This window comes from Aedes albopictus, chromosome 2 (assembly GCF_035046485.1).
Source record: "Aedes albopictus strain Foshan chromosome 2, AalbF5, whole genome shotgun sequence".
Classification (NCBI taxonomy): domain Eukaryota; kingdom Metazoa; phylum Arthropoda; class Insecta; order Diptera; family Culicidae; genus Aedes; species Aedes albopictus.
Genome location: NC_085137.1, coordinates 290228729 through 290241820, shown reverse-complemented (window position 1 = coordinate 290241820; position 13092 = coordinate 290228729). Strand labels below are relative to the sequence as shown.

The 13092-nt window shown below is 41.2% G+C and overlaps 1 protein-coding gene across 1 annotated transcript; it reads left to right on the top strand.

The window, feature by feature from the left end:
- The first annotated feature begins 3182 nt into the window (after positions 1-3182).
- Positions 3183-3575, top strand: LOC134286631 (inhibitor of growth protein 3-like). Its single transcript, XM_062848273.1, has one exon. It carries the CDS (start codon positions 3183-3185, stop codon positions 3573-3575), a length of 393 nt encoding a protein of 130 aa, XP_062704257.1.
- Positions 3576-13092: the final 9517 nt, after the last annotated feature.

Sequence of the window (13092 nt, the reverse complement as noted above, 5' to 3'; positions counted from 1 at the left end):
TCTGAAGGGGGACGAGGAGATCTGGCCAAATTCTACGTCGAAAATTTCATATTTTTGTATGAACCAAAGTCTACTAGAAGGAAGGGGGGGTGGGGGGGGGAGAGTGTATGAGTTGGCCAAAAATGAGTCCACGTGGTTTATAAACAGCGTACAAAGGTAAGCCATTTGTTTGAAAATCGTCTGTCTTTCGCAAAAAAAAGACTTCTAACCCTTCTTACAGCCTTAGGAAGAGTATTAAAAGGGCCTGAGGACCAAGTCTCTAATATCAATCAACTTAGATCGACGAACTATCAAAATGTATTTATTAGCGTGGTTCAAAAAATCATTTTTGCTCCACACCACTTATTCGATTCATAACCAAATTCTGAGCCTCCTTTCAAAAATTGAACTAATTTGGTTGAAAATTGAGAGTGCACAAACCCTTCGTAGTTTGTATGAGAATTACACTATGGGAAAACGACGATTTTCATTCAATTGACCGTAGCATTTCCCTAAGTGCCCTAGAGTGTTGGTTGACCCTTGGTACTCCTAGGCTACTCAAGCAGCTACAACTTTGTCGAAAACCACATTCAAATCGGACTCCTCATTAATTAGCTATCGATTTTTATCCAGAATGGAAATCTTTGATCTTATTTTCTTTATTTATTCTTTATTTGTTTTTTTTTACTGTCAACAGGCTAACTTATGCCCTAATGATATTGGATCTACATAGAATCAATTTAAAATTATTCCTAAGTACTGCCCTTGACAGGTGAAAGTCGAAACCGTCAGCAACCCTATTGAAAAGTCTAAGAAGACCACCAAGGGATCCGTAAGCGGCATAGTTCGTGCGACGGACAGGAATTTCCAAAAACCGGTGATTTCATAGAGCTCTACTTTGCACATGCAGTTGGATATTGGTCAGCAAAACCGGGCAATCGATCCTTGATGTTAACACATCTGAGATGAACAGAGCTCGGGCCACATTCCGACGAATCGCTAAACTGTCCAAATGGAGTTGAGGTTTCTGGACGCCTTTCCGACAGCATACGATATGTGCTGCTGAAAAGACAACTCACTATCCAGCTGCACACCTAGATCCTTAATGCAATTAATCCTTTCAATGGAAGTGCCGAAGAGATCGTAATTGAGCTGCAAAGAATTCTTTTTCTTCGAGAAAGTTATAACGCACCACACTGCAAAATTGATTAGCTGTTGCTGGAGAAAGCGGGCATCGGCAGGCGAACTAATTTGAAAATAAATTTTCATATCGAGGAACCTTCAATTTCTTATTAACATCATTGAAGTATATAAGAAAGATCAGGGGACCAAGGTGGCTACCTTGGGGAATCCCAGAAGGAGCATCAAAAATACGTGAAGTTACATCTCCAATTCTTACGGTGAGCTGGCGGCCGATGAGATACGAACGCAGCCAACTAACGAATCTACCACCGAAGCCTAGTTTTGCTAATTTGGCAATCGCAATTTCATGATTTATGCTATCGAAAGCGGCCGAGAGGTCCAAATAAAGCGCATCAGTTTGTTTTGCTTTACAAAAGCCATCAATTATATACGACGTAAACGACAGAAGATTGGTTGTAGTAGATCGCTTTGGCATAAACCCATGTTGGTTTTCATCGATGTAGTGACGACAATGGCTAAAGATCGGCTCAAAAACCACAAGTTCAAACAGTTTAGCAACTGAGCTCAGGGCGGAAATACCACGGTAGTTCTCGACGCACATTTTATCCCCTTTTTTATGAACAGGGAACGAAAATGCAGATTTCCTTAAGGTAGGAAACTTGCCGCTGGTTAGCGACAACCCAAAGATGCGTTGGAGAGAAACGACCATGCTAACGGCACACTGTTTCAGCAAAATGGGCGGGATCCCATCGGGTCCCACGGTGTTAGCAGCTTTGAGTTGGTTCATGATCTTTGACTTTATTTTATTTGAGATTTAGGTTCGGTGGTTGAAAGTAGACCACTTGGATCAGTAAACCCCAGAATATTAGTTCGCTAATCCCTATACTTGTTTATAAATCTTTCGAATGATATATCAGACGTAGAAAGGTTGATTGTAAAACTTTTGAATGGTGCTGTGAACTGTCTTATCAAACAGTGCGCGCCCATTGTGTTTCTGCTTTTGCAGCAGCCCTGTTGTTGCTTCTCTGGCGGCACTGATTTGGAGTGACAGAGCGACCGCCTGTCACTGTCGTGAGTAAATGACAAGGAGATGTTGATAAGTAACGTTCACGTTGGAATATTTATCGTTCACTTACTACTATCCTAAAATAAGTTAACAGTTAATACGTTAAAACTATACTTAAACCTAATTGTTTTGCTAGTGGAGTCAGGTACTTGGATTACTCTTATTGAAATATGCCTTAAACTAATGAATTCTCTACAACTAGTGCCTAAGCTACTGTAAATCTACTGAGGAACTACTTGTTTAGTTTAGAGCTAGAGTGCCTAACCTAAATTTTCTAAGCTTAATCGGAACGGTGAGACAGCATAAACTATAAAAATAGCTTCGAAATTATAAAAGATTCTCTTACAGCTACTAAGAATACACACACAACAGCTCCAATTCCCAAGACCCTCCGGATTACGCTAGGGGGACTAAACGTAAGTTGAAGATTAAATCTAAATGAAATTCATTATGCATCCTATGTTGAAACATGCACCTATATCTATCATTATGCTACAAAGTTATACACTAAATTACCTATAGAGCATTATTGTAAACCTAAAATTCATCCCATCCTTAAGACTTTTTACGGCATCATCAGCATCGGCAGCCATGTTGGATATGAGCCTCAAAATTTCAAAGTGATAATTCTCTGCCACCAAAGCGAATATTCGTATGAAAAAGTATCATCCTATATGCTCACTCGCAGTGGTTGCGATGATACTTTTTCTGCTGCGTTGCTGCAGAATTGACAGTTTTTTATCACTTCAAAAACGCGAGGCAAGCAAACATTGAAAAGCAAAAAGTCAATGATTCGTTTGAAAACATAGTGATGCAACAAGACACCTTTACACCATTCAGGAATTTATTAATCTCCTAAATAAAGAGCCGTGCACTACAGATTGCTCTGGAGATTACTCAACTTGAAAGAATCCCCCCTTTCAGTCAGGGTGACTATTGTGACACTAAATTCAACAAATTAATAAAATTCGTTCCTAAATTCGTTTATCAAACGATGTCGGGTCGGGAAAGTGGTAAGGACGGTAAAAGCGGTTCGAAAGGTGTACGGTCGAATGATAAGCAGTCAAAAGTGGTCGAAAAAAGTAGTGATGCAAATGTAGTCGTGGTTGTCACTGAAGAAGGAAAAGATCCAGATGGAGTTCAAAAGGATGATGCCCGAGTCCCAGAACAGGACTGTACGTTCTGCCAGGAGGCGGACAACAACGGGATGGTTCAGTGCGACAGGTGTGATAGATGGATCCATTTTGCGTGTGTTGGCGTAACAGAAGAAATTGCGGATAGGAGCTGGAGTTGTCCCAAGTGCGTTGCTGCAACTTGGGTTCAGCTGTCCTCGTCTTCTACTACAAATCGCCTAGCAACGGGTTTGTCAACCGGCAGAGAACAATAGAAGTCAACCGCTACGAAGGAGATAGTTCCCAAATACACACTTGGGACTAGCACGAGAGCTGGCAGACGCGAATGGTGCAACACGGTGTCGGAGCCCGTAGGAAATACTATGCCTACCCGTGGAGGTACTCGTCGCGGTAAGACGGATGCTTCGATGACATCATCATCATCACGCAGATCCCTACTACAATTACAACTACAACGACTTGAAGAAGAACAGGAATACGAAAAGCAGCAAGCGGAGAAGCACCGCGCCTATATGGATAGGAAATATGAATTACTCGAGCAGATGCACAGCCAAACGGGATCAGAGTGCAGCAGATCACAGGACCGGGTCAGACAATGGTTCCACGATACAAGAAATATCCGCGTGGGAGATGCATTGGATCCTCGATTTGCAGAAGTCTTCGCTCCACAGCAGTGTTGGGAATACTCACTTGCAAGAGTGATACTCACTTGCTTGTATCTTAGTCCTGAAGCATGCCTTAAAAAATGATATTTGAAAGGCTTTTGGATTGTAGTTTAATCTAAAAGTTTGCCGAATAAAGTAAAGATCGCAGACGCATACCAAAGTAGTGAGAGAGCTGTGAGTACGAGGTGAGTAAAATTCGTGTAATTTATACTCACCTCGTACTCACAGCTCTCTCACGGTTTTGGTATGCGTCTGCGAACTTTACTGTATTGGGCAAACTTTTAGATTAAACTACAATCTAACGGCCCTTCAAACATCATTTTTGGATAGCATGCTTCTGGACTGAGATAGAAGGAAGTGAGTATAACTTTTCGCAAGTGAGTATTCCCAACACTGCTCCACAGAGGCATTCGACGCAGAACTCCTCTGGACAGGCTCAAGTTGCTTCCGCCTCACCCGCGAACGGGATGTAGAGCAAAATGTGCGTTGTGACCTTCGCCGCGCCGAAGCCCGTTCGGCAATCATCGGCAGCTGGAAGTGTTGAGGAACCATATGGACAACTAAGGCGTCAGCCAAGAAAGACATTTCGAGAGGCAGATTTCTACTCAAGAAACCAGGAAGAAGATTTTGAGCCGTGCTCGTTTTCCCGTCAACAGTTAGCAGCTCGTCAAGGAATTTCCAATGACCTACCCAAGTTTTCTGGCAAGTTCGAGGAATGGCCGATCTTTATGTCGATGTTTAACAGCACCACGAGCATGTGCGGCTTTACGAACGAGGAAAATCTGATCCGGTTCCAAAAGTCATTGGAAGGGAAGGCATATGAAACTGCGCGGAGTCTGCTGATGCATACACTCAAAATGAGATTCGGTCAACCTGAAGCTGTTGATACAAAAGGTGAACGCCCTGCCGGCACGCAGGATCGATTGGAGATGTTGGTGGAGTTCGCTGTGAATGTTCAAAGCTTTTGTGCCACGGTAGACGCGTACCAGCTAGAGGACTATATGTACAATGTGTCCCTCTTACATCAGTTGGTGAACAAACTCCCGGCTACGTTGAAGCTGGATTGGGCCAGGCATCGACAAAACGTCCAGCGAGTCAACTCCCCCTTTCAACGCATCTCCAGCACTCTGAACCCCACTCATACACCTTTGCGTTCTCTATTTCCGCTCCATCATCGCAGTATACTTTGCTCACCTTTAGCTATCGCCACCCGCACAACAAAGCGTCATTGACGAGTGGTTACCAATTAGGTATATTCAAATTGACCGTTCAAACTAAAATCTACTGCACAATGCATTGCCCTATTTCCATCGCCGTAATAAAATCAAGTATTTGTTACCGTTCGGTAACAATTTCTGTGTCTGATACGTCATTCGAAATGTTTATAAGCAAGCTTTTAGAAACTACTTTGAAAGTTTAACATTTTTCATTTAAGCCGAAAATATGCTAAGTTGAACATTTCATTCATTTTACCAAAAATGCCAATGGTCTCATTTTGCTGCCAATATCTCGATAAGTATAGGGATTAGCAAACTAATATTTTAGGGTTTACTGGTCCAAGTGGTCTACCTGCAACTACCGAACCTAAATCTCAAGTTGAACAAAGTAAATTTTCGATTTTTGGCCACCTGAATCCCCTTAGTGCGATGGCGTGGATGTTACGAAAGCCCGTTGTGTCGACATTTGCGTCATGCGATGGTTGCCTTTACCAATGCATCGCCTTTGGAGGTACAGTCAGGTTTTTTTTACGCGGGGGTTACGTGCCGCGTAAAAAAAAACTCAGTTCAAAATTCAAAAAAACCGCGTAAAAAGTCTTACCATTTCTCGACGAATCATGCAAAAATAAGACGATTATTTTTTTTGTATGGAGTTTTCATTCACGCGACCGCGTAAATGAAAACCGCGTAAAAAAGACTCGACTGTAATTGGGTTCTTTATGGGTATCCGGATTATTTCATAATCGGATTCCCCGCCCAAAAATTAGTCGAAATCCAAAATTTCATAATTTTTGGACGCCAGGAATTATTTTTAAAATGCATTTATAGTTTGTATGGGGATTTTTTTTGTTCGGGTCGAACTGTCATTTTATCCACGAAAAATAAAACAGTTTTGTTAACCATCAAAACAAAGGTAACCAATAAAATCACGTTATACTCAGAAAAATGAGCTCTTTCAGTTAGGTTATAGAAAATAGCATTACTTATTATTCACTAAACAACGCAATTACATCTGCTTGAGCATGCGGTGGAAGTCTAGAGATCTACAGGCCCAGAAGCACAGGGTTACTTAACGAGCTACCAGCCACACGTGTCATTGGACCCCACGGCACGAATGGTTGTATCTTTTAATCATGACTTCCTAGAATAATGCCGCCTTCGACCAAACTGTTCTACAAACCAAGTGTAATCTTATGATAAATAAATTAGCCGAAATTACCCCAGTAGATGGCGCTAGTGTGTTCAAATTCAAATTGAAAATTTTATCTGAATATCTTGATATTCTGAATGAATAGAATGTTTGTGTCTTCGGCAAAAGTGTTTAGTACATCAAGCACTATTTGTTAATGAAAATAGTTCTAATGTTTTTCTGCAATCTGGCGCTGATAAGTACATATTTGCTTAGCATCCTAGATACCCCAAGCGACAAACGTCCTCAAAATAGTAAACTTCCTTTGAGGTGAATATCTTGATGCAATATGTATCGACCCAATATATTTAAATACTGCTATCAATACCAATACTTCCTATTTACATCGGAATTTACTCTACTCAATTTTAATATTAATAATCCCTTATATGAAGTTATCTCACTAGATGGCGCTTCTGTACAATTCATTTATTACGTCGAAATTTCAATTCAACGAAAAGATATAACTGTGTTTTCTATAAAAATGTTCGTCTGGCTAAGCGATGTCCGATGATGTAGTTATTAGTGATTAATTCTCGTAACTGGTGGCGATGGTAGAAAATAGTGGTAGAAAATAGTGTATTTTACTGATAACACCAGTTTACAAAATAAAACGAAAGTCGTGAACTTCCGTCAACGACCAAAATTTTTGAAGCATAATTTAGCGCTGATATCGAAACCGTGCTTCAAAAAAAATTAAAGTAGAACAGTTTTTGAGTTTTAGCTCAATATCAAGTTTTACAACTTTCTAAAATATGGAATTTATTAAAATTCAAAAATCTTGCGTTTTGTTCAACCAAATTGTAATCTTTTTCCATAAATTAAAAGCTGAATATAATACAATTCGATCATCTGTGGTTTTGCGTAAGATTGATGAAATTCAAGATATTGGCGAGTATTGGGGACAATCTCCTTAAATTTTAGCAAAATTTCCAAAAATATATGAAGAAATGTATTTTTTCAATAAGAAAAAAAAACATTTTAAAAATTCTTTCCCAACGTTTATTTGACATATCATATGTAGGCGAGTTACAGTAAAAAATTCAGCTCAATCGGAGCATTGATTACGGAGAATGAAATGTGTAAAGTGAGCGACTTTGCTTAAAAATATAACAAAAATCGATTTCAAATCATCAACCTTGTATGGAAAGTCGAAAAAAAATCCGCTCGACTGTAATTTTTTCCTTCGCGTTTTCGAACTCAGGGCATGGATCTACATCAAAAACGATCATCAGCTTACTGAGTTAAAAAATGCTGTAAACTAGTGTAATCTTGGCACAGTAAAAACATTCAAAGTTGGCATCTTTGGCCCAATCGTACAAATTATTGAGAGCAGCTTATCTGAAAAAAAAAAGCTGGTTCGAAATCACCTCACTTGATCCTTTCCAGGATTTCTTCAGGTATTGTTCTTCAAATTCCTTCAGGGGTCCAAGAATTTCATTGAAATCCTCTCAGGATACCTTCATGATGTTCTAGTAATTGATTCAGGGGTTTTACAGAATTGCTACCAATAATTCCATCGTTAATTGCTCCAGGAATTCCCTTACGGATACCTTCGGGAATTCCTTCCGGAATTTCTGAAGAAACTCCTTCCGAGTTTTTTGTTTCAAAAATTAATACCGTTTTTTTAGTAATTCCTGCCAAGGTTCCTCCAGGGCTTTATCTAGAAAATCCACTTGGAATTCCTCCGGTTTATTTTTCACGATTTCCTTTCGGGATTGTTTCAGGAAATTCAACAGCGATTCAACTAGAAATTCATAAAAAGATTCCTCCAGGAATTTCTCCTTAAATTACTCTAGGAATCCCTTCCGGGATGTCTCCAGGACTGCCCATATTCGCATAGGTGACGTAAACGCCACATAGTTCAAAATCCACTTTTTTGGCTTAACATATCCTACACCATGTATTGCATATGCTCCAATTATTAAAAAAATGTGTCAGTTCTAAAACATGTGAGTATATTGAAAAGAACGTTTTGACGTAACCACCATGTGGTCGCAAAACTGACGTCTGTATACAAGAAAATTAAAATCTCCCCATAAAACGTGATTGAACATGATTTAATGAGATAATTTATTGACATAAACATAATTATCTGGCTGTTCGAGTCCGTATGAAGTTGATCATCAATATTAACTTCTTTTCTCGATCAGCCTAGATAGCTGTGTAGTGTCGGTAGCGATTGTCTCAATTGGCTAAGAATAACACTACGGACCGCCTGTTCCGGTGGTAAGAATCCACCAACAGGTGACCCCTAATTCATGGTGTGATGCGGCTTTATGCTTACCGTGCCTAGGAATGAATGGCTAGGGGGGTCTAATAAAAACCTAACCGCTAACGGAGCCTGTGGAGTACCAGGGCGCCCTCCACAGTATGTAGCCCTTACTGCGCTAACCGGAGCAATGGTGCAGTGGACCTTGTGTTTCTCCGAGACAATCAGCTGCCCTTCTTTAGTCTCACTTGAGGCTAAATAAGGGCGGGATTATGAAGATGTTGTTAATTAGTTTAAATTTTCACCTATATGGTTTCGCATTATGCGATTTACACAGTGTATTCTGTGTATCCTCGCCTTTGGCGTTTTCCAATCGATACCGATATGGTTTTATTGTTACTGTTCTTTGTTGTGCTGCTGTTGCGAAGAGTTTAATCTTACCTAGTTTGGGTAGTGGCTACGGTTAGGATAGCTCAGATCAATCTTCAGCATAAAAGAACAGCAACGATCAATCTTTGCAGACTTATGCAAAATGGTACAGCCCAAGTGGCCTTGGTACAAGAACCTTACTTTCGTAAGGGAAATTTCTATCTAGGAAACCTTGTGAACCCGGTGTTTGCCACTTTCAGTAAACATGAAATGGCAAACTCGCGTGTCATGCCTCGAGCCTGTGTGCTTGTCAACAACGCAATAGTTGCTACACTCATCTCTGAACTAACCACCAGAGATGTATGTGCTATCACAATTGATGTATCTGTTGGAAACCTCAACAGGAAATACGTCTATTGTTCTGTGTATTTACCACATGATGAACCATCCCCTACGGATGCTTTCAAACAAGTCATCGCATACTGCATTTCAAAAGGCCTTCCGCTAATTATTGGCAGTGATGCTAATGCTCACCATATCATCTGGGGCAGCTCAGACATTAACTTGAGAGGCTCCAGTTTGATGGAGTACTTAAGTAGTACAGATCTTGCATTACTTAACATAGGCAACCGCCCAACCTTCATGGTATCTGCTAGAGAGGAAGTGTTAGATATAACGCTTTGCTCTAGCAGAATTAGTCACGAGCTGACCAATTGGCATGTGTCAGATGAAGAATCTTTATCTGACCATCGCTATATCTTTTTTGAACATTTAAATGTTACTTCGCAAACATTGCGTTTCAGGAATCCTCGGTCAACAAACTGGGATCTTTATACTGATTTGGTTGCAGCCAAATTTTATGGATATTCACCATCCATTGACACTCCAAGTGATTTAGATGATGCCGTTGATACTACAACGACCTTCATCATGGAAGCTTTTGAAGAAGCATGCCCTCTACGGTCTGTGAAGATCACAAGAGGAACCCCTTGGTGGAACTCTGATCTGGCGAAACTCAGGAAACAATGTAGAAAGAGTTGGAACAGACGACGTTCGGCTGGTTCGGAGGCTTTCAGGTCGGCTCGCAAGGCCTACAGGAAAGCTCTCCGGTCTGCTGAACGATCCGGCTGGAAAAACCTTTGTACAAATGTTTCCAGCTTGAGTGAAGTCAGTCGGTTAAACAAAATCCTTGCGAAATCTAAGGATTTCCGGGTGAACGAACTTCGTTTGCCAAATGGCGATCTGACTTCCTCTGATGAGGAAGTTCTGGAATGCTTATTCAGCACACACTTCCCTGGATGTGTGGATATTACATCTTCGGATGATCCTGATGTCTTTTCTTGTAGTTATGATTCTTTAGCTTCGGCTCGGAGTATTGTAACTATAGAATCGATTGAGTGGGCTCTTAATAGCTTTGCTCCTTTCAAATCTCCTGGGGCAGATGGGATTTATCCTATTTTGCTTCAGAAGGGATTTGATTATTTCAAACATCTTTTGAAAAAACTACTTGTTTGCAGTTTTGCTACAGGGTATATTCCCAAATCCTGGAGGGATATTACTGTAAAGTTTATTCCGAAAGTGGGTCGTGCGTCGTATGAAGAAGCAAAGAGTTTCAGACCTATCAGTTTGACCTCTTTTCTTCTGAAATGCTTAGAACGCATTGTGGATCATCATATCCGTGATGTTCATCTGGCCAACGTGCCTCTTCATGTGAACCAACATGCCTACCAATCTGGTAAGTCCACTGTGACTCTTTTACACAAGGTTGTTTACGATATCGAGAAAGCATTCGCTCAAAAGCAATCTTGTTTGGGTGTTTTCTTAGATATCGAGGGTGCCTTTCGATGCCATATTGGAAGCCGCACGGAGTCATGGTATATCTCCAATGATTTCCAATTGGATTCACCAAATGCTCAAAAACCGATATCTCTTCTCGACATTGCGTCTAGCAGGGATTAGGAAATTGAGTGTTTGTGGATGCCCCCAAGGGGGAGTCTTATCACCGCTTTTGTGGAATCTCGTAGCAGATACGCTATTGAGGCAACTCAATAATAGCGGTTTTCCTACTTATGGTTTTGCCGACGACTACCTAACATTGTTAGTTGGTATGTGCATCAGCACCCTTTTCGACCTGATGCAAAACGCCCTTCAGGTAGTTGAGGGTTGGTGTCGCCAATATGGCCTTTCGGTTAATCCGAGTAAAACATCTATTGTTCTTTTCACGGAAAGGCGAAACCGTAATGGCGTTCGACCTTTGCGTCTCTTTGATTCTGAAATCGATGTGACTGAACAGGTAAAGTACGTTGGAGTCATTCTTGATTCCAAGCTTTCCTGGACACCTCACATTGAGTTCAGAATCAAGAAAGCTTGTATGGCCTTCGGGCAATGCCGGCGTACTTTTGGTACAACTTGGGGTCTAAAACCCAAGTATATCAAATGGATTTACACAACTGTGGTTCGGCCAATATTGGCTTATGGATGTCTTGTGTGGTGGCAAAAGAGTGAAGTGAGAACGGTCCAATCAAAATTAGGCCATCTCCAAAGGATGTGCTTAATGGCGATGTCTGGAGCGTTCTCTTCAACTCCTACGGCAGCGCTAGAAGTTCTCTTTGACGTTGCCTCACTACACATTCATCTCAAACAAGAAGCCCTTTCTTGCACTTACCGGTTACGGGTACTCGGTCTACTAGAGGAAACTCCTGTGAACCGCAGTTCAACACACACCTCGTTGTTTCCACTTTTGGTGAATTGGGACAAAATTGTCCTTGCTCCAAGTGATCTTACAATTGCTTGTAATTTTCCATATAGGACATTTTCCACGAACTTCCCTTCCCGGGAAGAGTGGACATCTGGTTATCTGGAAAGAAGTATTTCAGACGGCATCGTATGTTACACTGATGGCTCCCTTCTCGAAGGTCGAGCAGGTGCTGGTGTTTATTCTCGTGAGCTAAGGCTGTATCAGTCTTACTCACTTGGTAAACACTGCACCGTTTTTCAGGCCGAAATCTTTGCTCTTATGTGCGGAGTGCAATCAGCACTTCAGCAGCACGTAATGGGCAAAGTAATATACTTCTGTTCAGATAGCCAGGCTGCTATTAAAGCACTTGCTTCGGCCAACTCCAGGTCGAAGATAGTTATCGCTTGTCGAACTCAAATCGAGGAGCTGAATTCAGCAAACGCTGTTCACCTTCTATGGGTACCTGGTCATTCTTCCATCGCTGGAAATGAATTGGCTGATGAGTTAGCTCGCTCTGGAGCATCACATGACTTCATTGGCCCTGAGCCAGCTATTCCGATATCGAAGTGTTGGATTAAGCTTCAGATTCACATCTGGGCTGTCACTCAACACAGACAATATTGGAATAGTTTGGAGTCATGTCGTCAAACCAAATTGTATAGTGCTGAGCCATCTCTACGGGTGGCGAAGTATCTAACTAATCTGTCTAAGCAGAATTGCAGCATGCTGGTCAAAGCATTGACTGGCCACTGCCGACTCAGCTATCACATGGCGAATATTCAGCAAGCTGATTCATTTGCCTGTGATAGCTGTGAATCCGATTATGGAACTTCGTATCATTTGATATGTAACTGTCCAGTTTTCGCGCAACTGCGTTTCCGAGTATTCGGTAAACACTTATTAAGTGAAACTGACTTCAGAAACCTGAATCTTCAGGATATTCTGTTGTTCTTAACCCGCTGTGGTAAAGAGCTATAGGCTCTCTTTCGCTTTATGCGTTATTACAGTGCCTTTTTCAGGGCGCTGTTTGAACCCATTGTGGTACGCTTGTGCGTTAGTACCCTCTTCCAGGGTATTTTTCCTATTTCCCTACCTGTCCCTATCCCCATCCAAATCCTTTTTCCTTCCTTTTCCCTCAGGTAGATGATGAAATAGGCTGTTATTTTGGCGATGGCAGAAATGTCCCAAATGGAGGATAACGTGCCTCTGGAGCCGGCCTTCTGATACCTGATAGGTGACGTAAACGCCACATAGTTCAAAATCCACTTTTTTGGCTTAACATATCCTACACCATGTATTGCATATGCTCCAATTATTAAAAAAATGTGTCAGTTCTAAAACATGTGAGTATATTGAAAAGAACGTTTTGACGTAACCACCAT